This window comes from Ursus americanus, chromosome 6, assembly GCF_024610735.1.
Source record: "Ursus americanus isolate L20-20 chromosome 6, mUrsAme1.1.p, whole genome shotgun sequence".
In the NCBI taxonomy this organism is placed as follows: domain Eukaryota; kingdom Metazoa; phylum Chordata; class Mammalia; order Carnivora; family Ursidae; genus Ursus; species Ursus americanus.
The window spans coordinates 39544094-39564119 of record NC_142132.1 but is presented as its reverse complement, the minus strand read 5'-3'; the positions used below and the strand labels follow the sequence as shown (position 1 = coordinate 39564119).

The 20026-nt window shown below is 49.8% G+C and overlaps 1 protein-coding gene across 4 annotated transcripts in view; it reads right to left on the bottom strand.

Annotated features, from left to right (window-relative positions):
- VSTM4 (V-set and transmembrane domain containing 4) overlaps positions 1–16200 on the bottom strand; it is a 98858-nt gene extending 82658 nt beyond the window's left edge. For all 4 annotated transcript variants that reach the window (XM_087862944.1, XM_045809907.2, XM_087862946.1 and 1 more), the window contains exons 1-2: positions 16082–16200; positions 8294–8692 (exon numbers count right to left, since the gene is read on the bottom strand). In XM_087862944.1, the coding sequence (XP_087719070.1) occupies positions 8294–8692; positions 16082–16136 (454 nt within the window). In that variant the 5' untranslated portion in view covers positions 16137–16200. The remainder of the gene's footprint in view (positions 1–8293; positions 8693–16081) is intronic.
- Positions 16201–20026: the final 3826 nt, after the last annotated feature.

Sequence of the window (20026 nt, the reverse complement as noted above, 5' to 3'; positions counted from 1 at the left end):
TATCAATGCCCTAGTCTTCAAAATCCCCACTTCTCCATCACGTTTTACTGACATGCACAGCTAAAACATAAAACGGCAAGTTGTGCTTTGCCTCAAATTAATACAACTTACATTTCTTACCCAAACACTTTCAGAGATGTCTCCAGGGAAAAAAGCCACAACGAATCCATATGTTGGTGTAGATTTTTTTTCCCAAAAACTTGCTTTTTTTTCCCCACCACATATACATGCTCCAGGACTCACTCCAAATTGGGGGAAACTCAAAAATATATAAAGCAAATAACACTGCAGATATGGGGATGAGCTTGTTATTTGGTTTGGTCTTGGGTATTTTGTTCTGGTTTTTTTATTACTCTGTATGACATTTATAAAGCATTTTACAAGCACATGGATAACGAGCTGGACTTTGTAAGGAGCCCCCCTCTTAGGGATGCAGCAGGGATGTGCCAGGTCGTGGTTTCTGTACAATTCCCTGAACACCCCGTGTAACTCCATCCCTTGTCCTCCCCTTCAGCAGATCAAATCAAAGTGTAGGTGATACAAACTGACATAGGCTCACACCCTTGACTCCACTATCATATGTAGAAACAATTTAAAGATGCTAGACTTTAATCAGCGCTCATGAAAATTCAGTTGTGGTGCCACCATGATATGCACGAGTTTCATTTATTCAACAACCTGGCAAGTGAACTTTCCCAGAAACGACCTTTGCAACCGATAGGCCAATAACCACATTTCCATCCCTTTCTTCCTCAGAGGAGAGCAACATGTGACCTTTCCTAAGTGATAATCACTCCCAGGTCACAGAGGACTCCAGCTAAGGAAAAGTCAGGTGTCTTGGAGAATGCTAGAGGCTTGGAGACAGGGATTCGGAGGCACCTGCCTATGCCAGGATGAAGTCAGCCTAGGCCCTGATCTCCTTACAACTGCAGTGTTTCAAAATGAAAGCTCTTGGAATATCCAGCTGCCCCTTTGCGCTTTTCCTCTCGAGGCACTTCTTGTACAGACCAGGAACTTGCAGATAACCTCGGCCCCCTTCCATAATCCATCGCCCTAGGCCACCTCAAAGGTGCTGCACTGACTCAGGAAGCCAGAAGCCACAAGCTTGAAACAAGCGCCAGGTTGCAACTTACAACCAGTTTGCTCCTGCAAAGACCAGACCAGACCCAGTCAGAGCCACAGTGGACCCCAGCTCTGACCTTTGGACTTTTTCCCTCATTATAATACTAAAAATCATGCCTGGGGGGTGGAGACTTAGCATGCAAATAAAATGTTCTGTCAACTCACCTGCGTGCCCAAGTCCCTGTATTTCCCTACCTTTACATGGGACATGTATACATGACGTCACCCCTTTCCTGCCTTTTCTTTCCTTCAAACACTTTCCCCCACCCTGGTTCGGGGAGCAGCCTGGTATCCCTCTTACTAAGGCTGTCTCGCTCATGCCCAGGCATGAGCTTGCCGCCGTAAACGCTATCCACGCCATCCTTGGCCTTCTGTCTGTTCCTACCTGGGAGGGTCAGAGAACCCGGAGGTCAGTAACACCTTGACTTAAAAAAAAAAAATAGTAGGAAACTAGGTTTTAAAACTTTAGGCTATCTCTGACAAGTTTCTGGAATGGATTTTTTTATTATTATTAAGACTTGAATTTTTTTTAGAGCAGTTTTAGGTTCAGAGCAAAATTGAGGGAAGGGTTCAGAGCTGTCCCATACCTCCAGCCCCTACACGTGCACAGCCTCCCCCACTGGCAACACCCCCCACCAGAGGAATGCATTTGTTACAACAGATGAACCCACACTGATACATCATAACCACCCAGCGTGCATCATTTACCTTAGGGGTCACTCTTGGTATGGGACGTTCTATGGGCTTGGACAAATTAATCAGGACATGTCTCCACCATTATAGTATCACACAGAATGTTCTCATTGCTGTAAAAGTCCTCTGTGCTCCACCTATTCATCCCTCCCTCCCCGCAACCCCTGGCAACCACTGGTCTTTTTACTGTCTCCATAGTTCGCCTTTTCCAGAATGTCACGTGGTTGGAATCATACAGTTTGTACCTTCTTAGATTGGCCTCATTCACCGCACAATATGCCTTTAAGATTCCTCATGTGTTCATGGCTTGATAGCTCATTTCTTTAGAGTGGATTTTTTTAAAGAGTTTTAAGAAATTTAAGAAGGAAAAGGAAAATCCTAAGAGACATTGGCAGGTCAATCCCAATTGCTTTTCTGATAGGTTTACTAGTAGGGATCATGAAAAAGTTACAGATATCTCAAAGCTGGTTTTTCAGTAGAGAACTGATAGTCACTAGCAGTGGCCATGTGGGCTAGATGGAAAAATATGGTCAAGATAAAAGCCCAAATGGTAAAATTAAAGTTCCCAGCACTGTCAACAAAAAGAGTACAGGTAGATAGATGACTCACTACCCCTAAAGTCCTGGCCAATGCAATAAGGTCAGCAAAAACAAAATCAATTTGCAGACATTCTTGAGAAGCAACTGAAAAGGTCTATATTCAAAAAAAATAAGATAAGTCACTGTGTTGCCAAATGTTAGTCAACAACGTTTCTATACATCAGCAATAACCAATTTAAAAGAAGTGTGTGTGTGTGTGTGTGTGTGTGTGTGTGTGCATGTAGGGAGAAGGGATAGATCTTACTTACAAGTGTACAATACTTAGAAATAAACTTAATAAAAAATATTCAAGACTCATGTTAAGATACCTTTTACTGAAAGATTAAAAAAACATCACCTCACTCGCATGAAGGAACCTAGCAGTTCCGTGGACAGGAACATTTAAAATCATAAAAACATTGGCCACCTGGGTGGCTAAGTAGGTTCAGCATTCGACTTTTGATTTCAGCTCAGGTCAGATCTCAGGGTCCTGAGATCATTGCAGTACACTGAGCTCCACACTGGGAGTGGAGCCTGATGAAGATTCTCTCTCTCCCCCCCTCGGCCCCTCCCACCTCTCCCTCCCTTTAAAACACACACACACACACACACACACACACACACACACACACATAAAGACATAAGATGTATATATCCCACATCAAAGTAATTTATAAAGTCAATTAAATCCCAATAAAATCAAAACCCAACATAATTTCTAAAAAAACTATGTAAGATCAGCTGAAGAAAAAACTAAATGAGACTAGGCAAGACATTTATTTAAAAAATGAGACTTGCCCTATTCTCTAATAATTAAAATAGTGCTTTATTGGTGAGTATGGAGTTTGCATTTAAATGTAGGAATTTTGCTCATGACATTGTAGCATTTCAAAACAGGGAAATTTTATCTGTTCAATAGATAATGTAGGGACAATGGGATAGCCATTTGGAAACAAAGAGTTATTTATTATTATTATTGTTGTTGTTATTATTCCACACCTTATACAAAAATGGATTCCAAAGAGATAAAGGAGTAAAACTTTCTTTTAATCCTTTAAAAATATTAACGAAAAATACATAAAATACTTTTATAAGCTTGGGTGGGAAATACCTTCCCAGATAATATACGAAACCAAGGCACCATGTGCAGTTTATTGAATAAATTACATCTCAATTTAAAAAATATATACATGACTGAAAAAAGGAATACCATAAAGGAAAAAAAAAACCCAGCAAATTTGACAACATAAATATCCTGAAAATATAAAATATCTATGTGGTAAAAAAAAATAAATAAACAAAGTGTAAGGATAAGTAACAAACAGGAAGAAAATTCTGTATCATATATAACACCTAAAGAATTAATGATCAGGAAAAATTTATATATATATGTATATGTATGTATGAAAAAGACAGCAACCAATTGAAAAATAGGCAAGTGTTAGGGACAGGCAATGACAGAAGAAATTTTTTTTGTTATGTTCAGTTAGCCAGCATATGGTACATCATAAGTTTTCGTTGTACTGTTCAACGATTTGTTCGTTGCATATAACACCCAGTGCTCGTTCCGACATGTGCCCTCCTTAATACCCATTACCAGGCCACCCCAAATTTTAAGATTTATTTATTTTTAGGGAGAGAAACAGAGAGAGAGAGAGAGATAGCACGAACAGGAGGGGCACAGGCAGAAGGAGAGAAAGAATCCCAAGCAGACTCCATGCTAAGTGCAGAGCCCAACACAGGGCTCGATCCCTCAACCCTGAGATCACGACCTGAGCTGAAACCAAGAGTCAGATGCTTGACTGACTATGCCACCCAGGCGCCCTGACAGAAGAAATTTTTTTAAACAGTCAATAAACATATGATGAGATGTTCGACCTCACTAATAATTGAATACAATAATTGAAATTAAATTGTGCTGAATATAATAATCGAAATTAAAACAACAATGAAATATTCTTCTTCCCATCATTGGGATAAATAATGAAAAAGATTAATAATATCCATTGGTAATGAGGCTTCAGGGAAATAGACCCTATCATGCAATGATGGTCAGAGTATAAATTTGTAAAATCTTTTTGGAGAGCATACGGGCATTGTCTATTAAAAATTTAAATATGCATGGCCTTAGGCCCAGCAATTCTCTTTCCAGGAATCCCAAAGATGCACTTGAAAATGTGTAGAATGATGTTCACTGAAGCACTTGTTGTGTTAATGAAGAATTAGAAGTTTCGCGAGACTTCATCACCAGGGGAACGATGGCATGCAGGCTGGTGTTGTCTGGCTATGTAATAGCAATTACAGAAAGTGTAAATAATATCATGGGCAATGCTTGTAAAGCATGAAGTGTAGTGTTGTTGGAATATATGGGTGTGGGTGTGCACGCAATGTCCAAAGAAGACAGACTTGATGGATGCAGACCACACCATTGACCACGATGACCTCGGGGGACGGCAGTGCACCTGAGGACGTGAGGATGTAAGCTAGATCTCTGTGGGCTAGCATGCACACGGAAGTCCTGAGGAAAGAGGAAGGATGGACAAGGGCCTCGAATGAGATGTATAACTAGAACAGGCCAAGGGAAAGAGAGGTGACTTGTCCCAGAGAAGGTAAATTACCCACCGAGTCTTGCCCACCTCAAAGTATCGGTAGCAAGAAGGGCTATCAAAGACCATTTCATTCGTTCATCAAGTACTTATTGAGGGTCAACTGTATACCAGGCATTCATAGTCCTCTTCCTCTTCCTCCTCCTCCTCCTCATCTCCAAAAAGTCTACATTACATAGAACCAATCCGTGGGAAAAAGGCATGGTCAGGGCTGGTGGGAATATAAACTCGTGAACGACTCTACAGGTCAATTCACCTCCTTAAATCGTATCAATCTAAATTGTATCAATCATTAAATTGAATATACCTTTGGACCCAGCAATCTTATTTCCAGGACTTTATTGTAAAGGCAGGGAGATTTGTGGAGATTTATTGACAAGAATTTCGAACGACTTCACTGTCCAGTAACAGTAACGGAAAAGATAAATGGTGATACGTCCCCTTCTTGGAATACTACCCTGCCATTAAAATTACGCGACGGAAGCACATTTAACAACATGGGAAACCGTGCACACTCTAGTAACACGAGAAAAGCCAGTCAGAAAATTGTACTTGCGGTATGAGTGGAATTAGGTTCTTAATTTTTATTTGCACACAAGTGACTGGGAGGGTCTACACTGAAATGTCAACTTAGGCCTGGGTGGAGATATTGCAAGCCATTTTTATTTTCTTCTTTAAACCCTTTCAGTATCTCTTCATATATTCCCTACTTGAACTATATTATTTTTGCAATAGGAAACAGCCAACATGTGGAGACCAGGCTACACTGCTGTTAACACCTGCGCTGTGCCAGGAACCACCCCTCATCCCCTACCCCCCACCCCCCCACCCCCCTGTACACAGCACGAGTCAACCTCCTTTTGCAACAGTGAGAGGAGAAAACACATGTGTCAACCATTCTTCCTGGGAGTTTCCAGTGGAAGACCAGCAATTTTTTCTCACATTAAGAGCAACGCAAGGAGAGCACCACAGTCCGTGGTCAAGGGTAGGGGAGAGGGGTAGTGTTAAAAACATTCCCAAGAAAATTTCCCCTCTCCTGTGAATGGCTTGTGAAGCCTGCAGGAAGGAGAGCAAAGTGAGTTCCTTAGAACAGAGGGACTCTGCAGCCCGGAGGAGGAAAGGGACTCACTCCAAAAACACTTCTGAGAATGGCTATTCAGTGTTATAAGCCAAAAGTATTTGCCCACAGAACTTTTCATTGTGTTTGTTTTTATTCTGGTTTTCCATACAACAATTATTAATATGAGGTGAAGATTTAGGAAAACAAGGCCCCTGGAAATGAGCAAGGAAAAGGGCCTGGGGAATGGTGCCCCGGGAGGCTGGAGCCACGGGCCTGTTCCCTGCCTTGCCCAGGAAGGACAGTGAGCCAAGCTTCCGCAAGCTCCCCCCAGCCTGGGGCGGACATGTTCCAACCTAAACAAGCCTGTCTGCTCTCAGGTCATTTACGTAGAGTCACCTTTTCTTAACCTCCCGGTGTAGTCCCCTTGAAGCCCACACGGAACGTTCTAGAAGGTATGGTCATCCCTTCCTAAGGTTTCCAATCATCCCGTTGGAAAACCACAGTCCTGCTCAGAGGCTGAGACAGGACGAGGAGCAAGAGGCTCTGAGGCAGAACAGACACAGCCCAGGAGGCCCAGCTCTGCTGTGAGATTAAAACCACTCCCAGGGCCTATGAGGGGTGAGCATGAGACAGACAGAGACAGGGAAAAGAGGAGGAAGAAAAGAGGAAGTGAAGGGACAGGGACGGAGGAGGGGAAGAATCAGAAATGGGAGGACCAGGAGATGGAAAGAAAAGGAGAGAAAGAAGAGAAAGGAGGTTCGGAGAAAAGAGAGGCAACAGGAGGAAGGGAGGTAGGGGAGGCAGGGGAAGGGGGAGAAGTAGGACAAGGGTCTGTACTTCCAGTGAAACCTATGAACCACCTCAGGTTCGGGGAGCACATACCTCAATAAACATTCTAGAAGGAACCCACCTTCTCTCACTGAAAGTAGATTCACATTAAGTAATGAACTACATGACAGCACTTGAATGCAGGCAACCTTCTCATCTATTCTAATTGGCACAGGGTCCTTACTACCGAGAGACGTAGTGCACAGTTCCAGAATATACTGCGACATAAAAACAAAAAGGACATGTATAAGATCTTATGTTTCAGAGCCGAGTGATATTCAGAGTGGATGCCCTCCTCGGCCCTTGGTCATCTGATGCATTTTTCTGTTTTCTGTGCCAAAAGATATATTTATACTAATAGTCATTTGTTTTCTTGAATGAATTTGCTTAGGGAGAAAAAGTGCACATTTCAGATAATACATCATTCCGTGCTTAAGAACATTATAATGAGCAAACTCCAAAGGCAAATAAAGTTTGTACTAACCCCTACCTACATAAATTATCTACTTTAACATGTCCCTTATTCATGCAGGATATTAAAAATACCCTTTCTCTTTCCATCAAAAAAAAAAAAAAACTCTTCACAACTGAGTTTTATCCCTTCAAAAAAAGTTTGTCAAAATAACATCACTAATGCCTTCAATATTGTATTACACATATATAATAAAATTAGATTCTTTCTCACACTTGGGACCATCAGCTTTACTTTGTGATCCTCTTTACGTACTAGACCAAATTCAAGTTCAAGGCAATCAAAAATGCAATATTTAGCACACAATAGAAAGTCTTATTAAAACTGTAGAACATTTGTGATAAAAAACGATAACCTTCAAATATGGTGCTTGGTAGATAAGATGTTCCAGAACATGGCCCATGCCTCCTATCTTTCTCCAGGAAGGGAGGGCTGCCTCTGGTCCTTTGCCCACACTCGGATGATTTTCTCAGTGAGATGCTACCTGGGACTTGGATCAGTTCCTCTGGGCAAAAGATCAGAGCCACCAGCCTGCCCTGCTCAGGGGCCTGGAAACTGACATCAGGACCTCCCGGTGCCTGCCTCCCCGCCGTGGACGCCCAGCACCCTGCAGCCAGAGCAACCAAGGCTGATTGCCCCCTGAGCTCGGGGCAAAGCACACGCATGGCCCGTCCAATCTTTTGGATATGAAGCTTTTGCCCAGGGCCAGGTTGGGCAGGATGGGGCCAGGCACTTGCTCCTTCCTCTCCTTCCTTTCACATTAGCCCCAGTGTCCAAGGAAAGATCTAGCCTCGTTCCCACAGCCTGGATCACATGGCCAGGGCCCACAGCGGCCATGCAGATGCATTCTAGCCCAGCAGAGCCCTCTCACCGATGAGAGGGAGGACCACTGATCTGTCCCCCATCTCTCCGCAAAGAATGGATATGCCCTTACCTCTCATTTCCGTCGCCGAGGAGCCATTGGACCAGGCGGTCCACTTATTCCTGTGCTTGCTGATCTCCTGGACTTTGCAGACGTAATGCCCTTGATCTGCCGGCCGGAGGGTCAAAACAGAGAGCGTGTAGAGCGCCCCGCGCCTCTCCTCGAGGAGGCACAGCCTCTGCCTGAAGGCGCTGCGGCTGTAGTTGCCATAGTACTGCACCACCCGGAGCTTGGTCATCTTAACCATCAAGGCCTCCTGCGAGTCGGGCCGTGCGAAGAACCAGCGCACGGCCAGCAAGCTGTCCTTCCGTCTTTTCTGGGAGACATGGCAGAGAAGCGTGGCATTTTCCCCCTCCAGGTAGTCGACCACAGGCCCTGGGGACACGGTGACATTGAGGGCCCCACACACCTCTGCGGAGGAAAAAGGAAGGAAGAAAATGAGCATGGCCACGGCCTTCCCCGGAAGGACACACAGTGCGTCTTTTCTCCAGGAGCCATCTGCATGGCCAGAGGGGCAGGCCACCCTGCTCCCCTCCACGCTCACTCTGTGCCTTTGTGCTGGACAGGAGGGCTCCTTCTGGAGCATGGCAGGGACAGGGGTTTTCCGTGGGCTCCCACGTCCTCATTCACGGGACAATCCCATCCACGTGACATGCCACTGACCACCTGGCCCAGACATAGTTGGAAATTTTCCTTAATTAGCTACTGACATTTAACATTCAGGAAATTTCACATAAAGATTGGGGTTTGGGGAATCTGTTAAAAATTTCCAGCCTGCATCCCATCCGCCAGCCTGCCTCCCAGGGTCCAATTTTGATCGGTCTCATCCCCTGCCTGAGTTGGCAATGCTGTGGGTCCAGGAGCTGCCCTTCCCAGCCCCTTGCCCAGTCTCAGCTATCTCCACTGTAACCAAGGCAGAGTATCAGTGCTGGTCAGGCAGGCACTGACTAGTACCAAGGAGCTGGAACAGCAGAGGTTTCTCGGTTTCTTGCTCTAAGTCTTTTGCGGACTTGCGGTCCATGGTCCTAGAGCTGCAGTGCGGGACTAAAGAATGAATGAGCCCAGGAACGGGGAGGAGTGGCAGAACCCCCGACAACTCGAAAGATGCTCCAAAATCCCAGACCTGGTCTACTACTTCCTGTCCTTTGTGTTCTTCATTAGATCCACCCCAAGGGCTGCCCCTCCCGAACTGCCCTTCTGCCCCCCCAAGCTGACCTTGGAGGGAGCCATCCCAACACCCACCCAGAGCTGCCAGCCCAGCAGACCTCACACAGAGGCCTTCCCCGGGAGACTCACTACATGGTGACAACAGGGACCGAGCAGTGCATCCGCCCTGCCCTGGAGCTCATCGCTGAAGCCATCAGCTGGCAGGCAGAGCCCAGAAAGGGTGTTTCCACACAGGAAACCTGACGGCAGGGCTGTCTTCACCCCAGGTCCCACATCCTCTCCCTGCACGGCCAACTGTCCAACAGCAGCAAGCACCATCCCCCTCCTGCCCCACCACACAAGCAGGAGTCCCTGGGGTCATCTCAAGCCATGGCTTTCAGCCCCAAATGTCACCTCTGGTCACATGAAGGGGCTTGGGACCTGATGTGAGGGTCACCAAAAGTTTTGAACTTTGGCCAACACTGCAGGTAAGCAAGAAGGAAGGATGAAAAATTGATCAGGAAAGACTTGAACCCTCCTCTGTGAAGAGGCCGTGAGGCAATAAGGTGAGGCCCTGTGTCTGTCAGGGTGGGAAAGTCTCCTGTGAAAAATATTCTTCACGGTGAAAGTCCAGGCAATAAGCTCATCCTCCTATACGGATTCCACTATTGAGTTCATAAACTGAATATGTCCAGAGATATGACTGAAGGCTCGATTTTCTCGAATTTTCTTTCCCATGTCTCAGAAGCCAGGCCCACCAGGATAGTCCAGGACACTCCAAGATCCTTACTTAACTTAATCACATCCATAAAGTACATTTTGCCACATAAGGTAACATTCACAGGTTCCAGGAATTAGTACACAGACATCATTGGGCGCCATCATTCAGTTTTACCACATCGTGATACTCTTCTGTTACCTCAAAAAACAGATGGACATAATTCACAAGAAAAAGGTTAGTGCTGGGCTGGACTCTCCTTGTGGAACAGAATGAGACCTTCCCTGTCTATAGCGATAAAGGACAAAGCCAGTCCAGGGAGATACTAGCGGAAGGAGGGGCGTCAGCAACCAAGGAAGGTGCACATTCTCTAATAACAACCTCGCTGTGACAGAAATGGCTCATGTTGGACAACAGAGGAGGAAATGCTCCCCGCTGTCTCCCCCTGCCTCTCGCCCATCTGCCCTATACCTTGCCCAGACGCCATATTAAATTAGCTCACGTCCCTCCTGACTGCTCAGGCCCTGTCTGAAGTCCCCACGGGCCACAGCCAGGACACCAGGCGGACCCACTCCAACAGCTGCCCGGGGATCGACAGGCGGAGAGCAGCAGAGAGCGGCAGCTGGCTTCCAGAACTGAAGCCCAGCTTTACCCGCCCCCAAGGGCCCCCCACTGGAGTCAAGGGGAGAACTGGGGAAAGCAGGAAATTGAAACAAGATGGGTGGGATGGGAGAGCCCAGACCCCACACCCCAGTCCCCTCCTATTCACGCCGCGCGAAGGAGGGGTTATTTATAGTGACTGAAACCAGGAGAATGTGCCAAGTGCTCAGTCCCCATGGGAGGCCAGATTCCATCCTGGAGGCCAACGAGTAACTCTTCCACTTCTGCAGCTCAGACCAGGAGTCAGCAGCTCCCGGGAAAGCCAACGGACTGAACCATCTGCCTAAAAGGACCCCTCCTTTCGTCTTTACCGGGGCACCTCTCCGCCTTCATCTTCCCTATATTCTCTTACAAGTGGTCCACACACGCTTCTCCCACCAAAGTGCAAAGACCCTCGTTATGGGCTGAATTGTGCCCCCGAATCCATATGTTGGAAGCTCCAATCCCCACTCCTCAGAATGTGACTGTATGTGGAGATAGGACCTTTCTAGAGGTGACTAAGTTTAAATGAAGACCTTCACCCAACAGGTGCGGTGTCCTCATAAGAGGAACTCTGGGCACGGACACGTACACGCACAGGAGGCCGCCCATGTGAGGACACAGGGAGAGAAGATGGTCATCTGCAAGCCAAACAGGGAGCCTCGAGAAAACCAACCTTCCCAACACCTCAGTCTCACACTTTGGGCCTCCAGGGCTGTGGGAAATAAATGTCTGTGGTTTAAGCCCCCCAGTCCGTGGCACTTTGTTCCGACAACCCTAGCAAGTCATACAACCTTGTTCCCAAGAAAGCTCGTTTTGGCCCTACGTCTGCCTCCAACCCAGATATTTACACCCACTTGCAACTCAAAGGCAGGAGTGGAGGGTGACTGAAATTCAGGGCCAAGGGCCCCTCAGGGGTGTAAAGCTTTGCCAGAGGACATAGGCTCTCAGGGGTCCCCAGGTCTGCGATGAGCCCTCCTTGAATGCCAGGTATTCCCAGTAGCACCCTTCCTTTGGCACTGGAGATGGCTAGCTGAAACCCAGTGAACACAGCTCCCGTGCCGGCCTGGAGAGGAGGGGGGAGTGCAGGTGGAGGCCCCAGGGCCTAGCAGATGTCCGCTGAGCTGGATGTTTAGTTAAATACTAGGAAAGACAGCATCACACAGCACCCGCCCTGGGCAGCTGGCAGGCCCCCTAGGGCTCAGCAAAGAACACAGCAGGTGGGAGGCAGGACAGTGGGAAGCAAGGGTGACACCAAGCAGTGTATGGAGTCAGGCTGACCAGAAGGCAGTGCCTGTAGGAGTCCAGGCCTTTCCCTTCTGGGTCTGTCTGAATGACAGAGCATACGCCCACCGTGCGGGGCAGAGGGGCAAGCCAAGCAAACATGGGCCAAGCCAGCTACAAGACAGGGGGGTATGGGTGTCACCCCCCAGGCAGGGCGGGCTCCCCTCTCCTGGCCTAGGACAGAGAATTGTCAAAAAGTCATTCTCGCCCAGAGAAGAAATGAATTTCTTGCTTTGTGACCCTGCATTGCAGGGAAGTGAAGTGGGAGGTAGACTCCCCAAACCTCCTGCCCCAGGCACCTCTGCACCCAGAGTTCCCACTTCCTCCAGCTTCTGTCCCAGCCTGTGCTTCATTCATACCCCACAAATACTTGCTGGTCAGGCATTGCACAAAGAAGACAGCATTCCTAACCTCATGGAGCCGACAGTCCAGTGGGCAAGGCGGCCTGTCGGTCCTGGGGGAAAACAACACAGGAGGAATGACAAACAGTGTCACATGCTACAGAAAAAAGGTGCAAAGTTTTAAAAAATCAGGGCAAAATCCTGATCTAGTCTGTGGGGTCAGGGAAGAAGGAGACTCTGGGGAGGTGACTGTGAGCTAAAGGCTGAGTTGGGGCTAATGACATAAAACTCAGGAAAGCTGCAAAGGCTGACCTTCCTGGGAGAGAGGGGGCGTCACCTGTGCAAAGACCCTGAGGCACGAGGAACCTGGTACAGGCTGGAGGAGAAAGCACAGTGTCCTCTGGTGAAGGGTACCACACAATGGCCCAGAAAGCCACCAGGCCTGCCAGTGGATCTCAGGAGGGAACTTCCGACCCCAATAAGGACCCCTTCAAGGCCAGTTCTCGAAGGAAGAATATGACAACATTGGCAGGGAAGAGACTGAACGAAACTGAGCAAAATGGATTCTGGCCACAAGGAACCCTCCCTCATGTGGGCTGGGCACTGGGATTCTCACGGCCTGGGCCTTCCCAGTGTCCTGACGGGGCTGGGCAGAGAGCCAGGGGTTGGTGTTCAATAGAGCAGGGCTAGAAACTCGGTACTATTAGCCTCAGTTTCCTCGTCTGAAAAATTGGAAAATGATGCCTGGCAAGGTGAGTGTAGGCTCCAGTGAGGAAACACCTTTAAAATCCTGATACTCGTAAGCTTACCCTGTAAGCTCTGAGAGCTGGGCAGGGGAGGGCAACAGAAAATGACACATGCTGACCTGTGAGGAGGGTAGGCTTCTTGGGTGTATGATCCACAGTCATCCAAGGCCCTACACATGGAGGGGCCTGCCACTTGGCTTAATCTCTGCTGTCACTCTCTTGAAATTTTTAATCAGGGACCCCACATTTTCATGTTACACTGGATCCCACAAATTATGTAGCCGCTTATGCCTGTAGGTAAATACAGGCATCTCTATGAATTCACTTCCTGTAGATAGGATTTCTGGGGTCTAAGCGTCTTGCTCACTGGCCATGCAGTGGAAGAGGGCAATTGCCAGCTGCAGGGGAGTGTAGGCCTTCTAACAGAAACAAGGCACCCACCTGGCCTGGGACCCAGAGGTGGGTATGGCCGCCAGCCATGTACTAGCGGCTCCGTGGCCCTCACTCCTTCTCTGTCCTGAAGAAACTGCTCCCACTCACTCACATCATTCCTCTGGCTGCTGCCCTGAATTTTATGTCATTAACTCAGCCTTCAGCTCCCCAGGGTCTCTTTCTTCCCTGACCTCACTTAGCCAGAAGTTTCTGCATTCATAAAGAATGCAAATCGTGGGTACCATTCAGCAGCAAAAATCTCATTCTTATCAAAAAGACAGTCTGAATTCATGACAAATAAATCTCTGAAAGATATACAATTGTATTGTTTAAAAACCCATGGCACTGGGAGCCTGTAAGGATCAAGCACCAAGGAGAAGTGCTACCAGACCCAGCCTATGGGGCGTTGCTTTCACATGAAGCCCATCCCCTGAGAACAGCTCTCATCCGGGAAAAACACAGGACCCTGGCCAACGATGAAGGCTACCACTCTATGCCAAGCATTGTCCTAAGCGTTTTAGGGTTATTTTCCCAACTGATCCTCATACTATGATTACCCTCATTTAACAGAGAGAAGGGCTGCCTCGCAGAGAAACTCAGTGCCCGGCTCAAGCTCGCACAACACAGCAGAGCAGGAATTTGAACACCAGCCAACTGGCTTCAAAGGCAACCCTCAACCACCACTCTGGACCACAGCTTGGCTTTTAGTAAATATTGTGCCCCTCGGTTTCCTTTCTGGTAAAATGAGGGGTTGGACCAAGTAACTGCGAAGGTCCCACTCTGCTCCCAAATCAAGAAGTAGGGAAAGCGCGGCGGTAAAGAGTCCAGACCCACGTCTAAAGCCTAAAGCGGCTCTGCCAGGCCCGCCGTCGGGGATCGCGGCCAGGAGTCAGGGGGGGACGCTCAGCAGAGGGTGGCGTTCAGCGCATGCCACACAAGCGGGGCTGTCATGATTATCCACCGCGTGGCCTTGGGCACAGCCAGGGCAGACTCTAAAGGATCCCGAATTGCCTCTCTCAAGGCTTCTGAAGTCTCCCGAAAACATAAAAATTTCCTTGACTCCCCCCACAAAAGTCACTCTCTGGGGGTGCCCTCCTTGATAGCACCTGTGATCACGAAGGGGGTCAGGGCGCCTGGGGGTGGGGGGTGAGGACCCCTGTGCCCCCTTGCATGCTGCTGGCTGCTGGCTACTCCACCAGAGCTGTCCTGGCCCAACCATCCCAGTCAATGTCCCAGTCAGACCTCGCATTTCCCACAGCACCAATTTCAGATTGACCAGACACCCCGCTGCACTGGCAGCCAGAGGACAATGGGTGAATCTCTTCCCACTGTGCTCCAAGTCCCTCCTCCTCAGACTCTGATCTAGCCTGGCTCAAATGTCAGCTCCACCACTTGGTAGCTAGGTCACCCTTGGAAAATCACTTAATCTGAGCATCCGCTTCCTTACTTACAAAACACAGCTTAGACGGGATGAGCACAGTCCAGAGCCAGGCTCCCTGGGTTCAAATCTCCGCTCTACAACTCACAAGCCTGTGACTTCAGCCAAGTCGATGCCCGGGCCGGGGCCTCAGTTTCCTCATTTATAAAGTGGGGATACTAACAGCACCACCTCCAAAGGTTATTGGCAAACTGAGTGAATGTTTGCAAGGCACCTGCATATATAAACTTTGCTCTTGATTACTTTAAAGCACTGTTGTGATGAAGTGAGATATGCGTAGCAGGACACCTGGCCCCACAGGCACCCAGGAAATGTAAGAGCCATCGAAATATTCATTATTAACTATTATTCTAGCCCTTGGACTCTTCAGCTCCGAGGCAGGCAGGCAGGGCTCCGGGAATCAAGAAAGACACTTCTTGAGCAACTCAGAAGTGAGAGCAGCAACCCCAAGAGAGCGCCAGCAGTGCGGGCAGAGGCTGTCCTAAAGCAGGGGGCTCCGGTAAAGGGTCCCACTTCTTCCAGGCGCGGACACCGTGTCTCACCCGGCCTGGTCTCGCAAACCGCCCGCGGACAAGCCCCGGGCTGCCGGGGCGGATCCAGCCCTTCCGACGGGGTCCGAGAAACTCCCCGCAGCGGTAGAGGAAAGTTGCTGCTGCACACTACCTGCCACCAGTTGTTGGTCCTGACTGTCATGGAGAAAGAAAGAAGACAAACCAACAACTAGGGCCGGCGCGTCCCCGCTTCAATCTGGCCCCCCAAGGCTGGGCCCCGGAGGGCGCGGGGGCCCTTGCGAGTGTCTGCGGAGCCGCAGGGCCCGGCGGAGGCAGGAAGGGGGCCCCCGCACGGCAGCCCCGGGGAGCCGGGGAGGTGCCGCCGCGCTCCGCCGGGCTGGCGCGGCCACAGGGACCCGCGGAGCCCCGGCCCCCCGGGCGCGGACGGGGAGGGGGCGGACCGGGAGGCTGCAGGGCCTCCCCGCCAGGCCCCGGCCCCGAGCCCCGGCCTCCCCGGCGCGGGCTGCCCTCGCCCCACCCGCGCGCCCGGCCCCGCCGCGCTTACCCGGGGCCGGAGCCCGCGCCAGCAGCACGGCCGCCGCCAGCGCCAGGAGCCGCATCTCCCCGCCGCCGCCCGGCGCTGTGACGCCCGAGCAGCGCCGCCGCCCGCCCGGCCCCGCCGCCAGCCCGCCCGGCCCCGCCGCCAGCCCGCCCCGTGCCGCGCCCGGCCCCGACCCGGCCCGCCCCTCCCGCGGCCCGCCCGCGCTGGCCCCGGGCTGCTGGGTGCCGCGTGCCGCACGGGGCCAGGCGGGCCCCCCTCATCCCCCCAACCCCCCACCGCCATCGGCTCGCCCAACCACCTGTGGGGGGCTCCTTGTCGCCCCCCCTCCATTTCACAGATGAGAAAACTGAGGTTCTGAGAGGGGATCGCTGGAAGCAGGGAATGCACAGCTGCGGTGGGCTTTGCGGTCTCTGTATCACAGATGGTTATTGCCAAGGGGAAGGGCGCTTGGAGTTTGGGGCTGTTGCGGGGCGGGGGGGGGGGCGGCCACGAAATGTAGTGGCTGCTGGGACCTGAGGCTAACCTGCTTCCCAGTGGACCTCTGCCATCTCTCCACAACGACCTTTGAGAGTCAAGGAGCAGCTAAGGGAGAAAAAGCCCTCTTTGCCCTGAACTGGGCGCAGGGGATGTCAGGAATGAGCTGGAAAATCTTGGAAAACTGAGAGAGTCCACACAGACAAGTTCAGAGTGTGTGGACACTGTTAAAACCAATGACTTGGGGCACCTGGGTGGCTCAGTAGTTAAGCCTCTGCCTTCAGCTCAGGTCATGATCCCAGAACCTGGGATCCAGCCGCTGTCCAGCTCCCTGCTCGGCTGGGAGCCTGTTTCTTCCTCTCTCACTCCCCCTGCTTGTGTTCCCTCTCTCGCTGGCTATCTTTCTCTCTCTGTCAAATAAAAAAATAAAAATAAAATTTAAAAAATCTTAAAAAAAATGAAGACAAAGAAAAAAACCAATGACCACTCCGAGTCCGCTCAGCCACAACCTGGGCTAAGTACTTTGCACCATGTTACTGAATCCTGACACTGTAAGACCTTGGGACAGTTCCTTAACCTCCATGTGCCTCAGTTTCTTCCATTGTGCAATGGGGAAACAGTCATGTCCATCATGGGGTGTTTAGGATCAAATGAGACAGCTCCAGTGAAGACAGGGACCGTGGCCCCTGGTCCGTGAATGTCAGCTATCATTACAAGTATCATATAGATAAGGAAGCTGAGGCAGGAAGATGAAGGAGCTGACTCAGTCACACAGCGAGGGAGTGGGGACAAGGCCACTCAGCCCAGGTCACTCTGAGCCAATACTGGTCTCTTTGCCATGGTTCTAAAGTTGGTGTCTGAGCCCGACTGATGTGTTAGTCCAGCATCTCGAAGAACAAGAACAGTATATATTAACTATGTTCTGTGTGTGTCTGTCAGGGGAGGTCTTTCTGGGAAAAAGGTGGGTCCTCCTTGGGAGTGGGTCCCTGCAGAAGGAGAACAGGGTCCCCATTTCTTTCCCTCTAAGGGCAGAGGAGGGGTGGAGAAGGCATGGAGAGAGAGGTGGTGGTGCCCCCTGGTGCTGAGCCACAGGGCCTGTCCCTGAGGGACCATAGACCCCTGCAGCCCAGACCAGAGGGTGCAAGACTTTGTGATCTCTCTCCAAATCCCAGGCACTTCCCGGGATCCCTGGTCCCTATAGGGCTTTTCTAGTTGGGAGACCATTCCATAGAGCGGGCCCCTGCAGTGACTGGGCTGACCGTCAGGGTAGCCAGACAGGAGGGAGCGGCCCCACACTTCAGCCAGGCTGCTGAAAGGACCCGAGGAGTCAGCGGTGAGCTGGCTGCAAGGTCTCTGGGTCTGAAGTCAAGGAGAAGTAAGGACAGGAACTCACGTCAAACTGATTCCTACACCCCAGGCAAGCATTCCTAGGAGACTTCCAGATGGGAGCTTGGAAAGTGTAAGCAACTAAGCCTCATACCCCATCCCTGTGAGGTCCCAGGTTCCATTTTTCAGATTAGAAAACTCAGACTCAAAGGGGACAGCAGACCTGTCCAGGGTTCTGTGGGCCCCCGGGTGTCCGACATGGGACTTGGCTTTGTGCCAGAAGGGCCTCGGTTCTGAAAGCGAACCTGCATTTGACCCTTGGTAACAGTGTGGGTCCTCGGGCAATGTAACGTCTCTGCACTTCATTCTCCAGCTGAAGGTGACGTATGTAAAATAGCATGTCCACATGACTGTCCCGCATGTGGACAGTGAGCAAGGAGGTGGCAGGGCTGCTCAGTGTCTGCCGTGACCTCCCCTCACACCTTGTACTTGCAATTTACCCCTCTTGTTGGTGAAAAGTCGAAGGAGCCCCTTACACATGTTGGCCACGCTTGAAGGAGCCAGTTCCTGCTTTGATCATTGTATCTTTTCTAAATATCAATCTCTCCCCAAAGGACTGAATGGACATTCAACCCAGCATTAGACCTAAGTGCCCACCCTTGGCTTTGCTTTCTCTGGAGCTATGCCGGAGACTTGGGGCTGGAAAGTGCTTTTCGTGTGCTTCTATGATATATGACATTGTTCTGTTTTCAACTGTGTGCTCTCTCAGTACCTTCCAATTTCCCAAATAATCTACCAGATCATCTCAGTAAGACCTTTGCTTCATGGCACAGGAGTGGGAAAATACACCCACTCCCCAAGGGAGAAACAGCCAGTGACCCAGGGGAGACTCGATCTTTCAGCTTTCTCTGGACTGCAGGAGCAAAGGCCTTCACCCTGCCCCCTGCCCACTCCCTCACAAGCTTAAGATGATTTGAAAATCCTGCACTGACTTGTTTGTCCATCCCCTGGCTTTATCAGGTCTGACCGTGTTCTGAATTAGAAGAATAATACAAGCCAATTAATTTTTTTTAATACCTCTTTTAAAAATACCTGTCTGGAGTTTCTGGATGAGGGTCCAGACTATTCTAAAGTTGATATGGGTCCCTGCGGACACTGAGCGGCATGGAAGCTCTCCTCGACTAATCTGGATTCTATCAGTCACCACCAAAAGAATCTTAGAAATTCGAATTCCCCCTAAATAACTGTGTTCTATGACATGGCGGGCTGGGGAGGAGTAGAGGTCCCCTCTCCTCTTTCTTTACACAGTTGTCTGCTAAAACCTGGGTCTGAGATGAGAGAATGGCATGGTTCAGGAATGAGCCTGATTTTGTATACAGCAAATATATCCCTACACTAAAGCACCGAGGAAAAGTAAAGTAAACATCCGCTTCTGAGGTGTTGGGCAGATTTCTGGGCTGCTTTTTCAGTCTGGCTTTATACGAGTAACTTTTGAGATTTCCTCCTTACTGCTCACCAGCATTTCACCACTAAAAGCAGTCAGTTGCACACTTGAATTATCACAGAAAGAGAGTGAATAAAGAGTGGACTCTGGATTGAAAGGGTTTTAGCTCTGACTGATGGGGTTGGGGGAAGGGTATGAAAGAAGAGATCATGGCTACAGAGGATGCGTCCATCCGAGCAGAGGGAAAAGCCGTGAGCTAGCCATGGTGGAACTACCATGAACGCTGCAGCCTCTGTCCCCTGCATAACTGGGAAGGGGTGTGAGGTGCACCGGTATTCCCTAAAGGGAAGGAATGTGAAGCTGGTGGGCTGACAGTAGATCTAGATAGAAAGAGCTTCTCCAAACCAACCTCACTGGTGACCCTGATCGTTAGGATCATTCCATGACTTTAGCTGTGACTGTGAGCTTCGTGCTAGGGGCTCTGCAGGCTGGCTGGATGCAGAGAGAAATGGCCCCAGATTCTAGAAGGCTCCAGAAGGAAAGGATTGGAATGAGGGAGGGATAAAGAACTAGATGTGTTTTCTGTTTCACTGACCACAACGGAGGCCGTGCCCACTTCCTCTTCCTAGTCATGCTGGAAACATTCACACGAAGGTAGCCCTTGAACTGAGCTTGGAAGGACACTGGGAGAATCCTGACAGAAG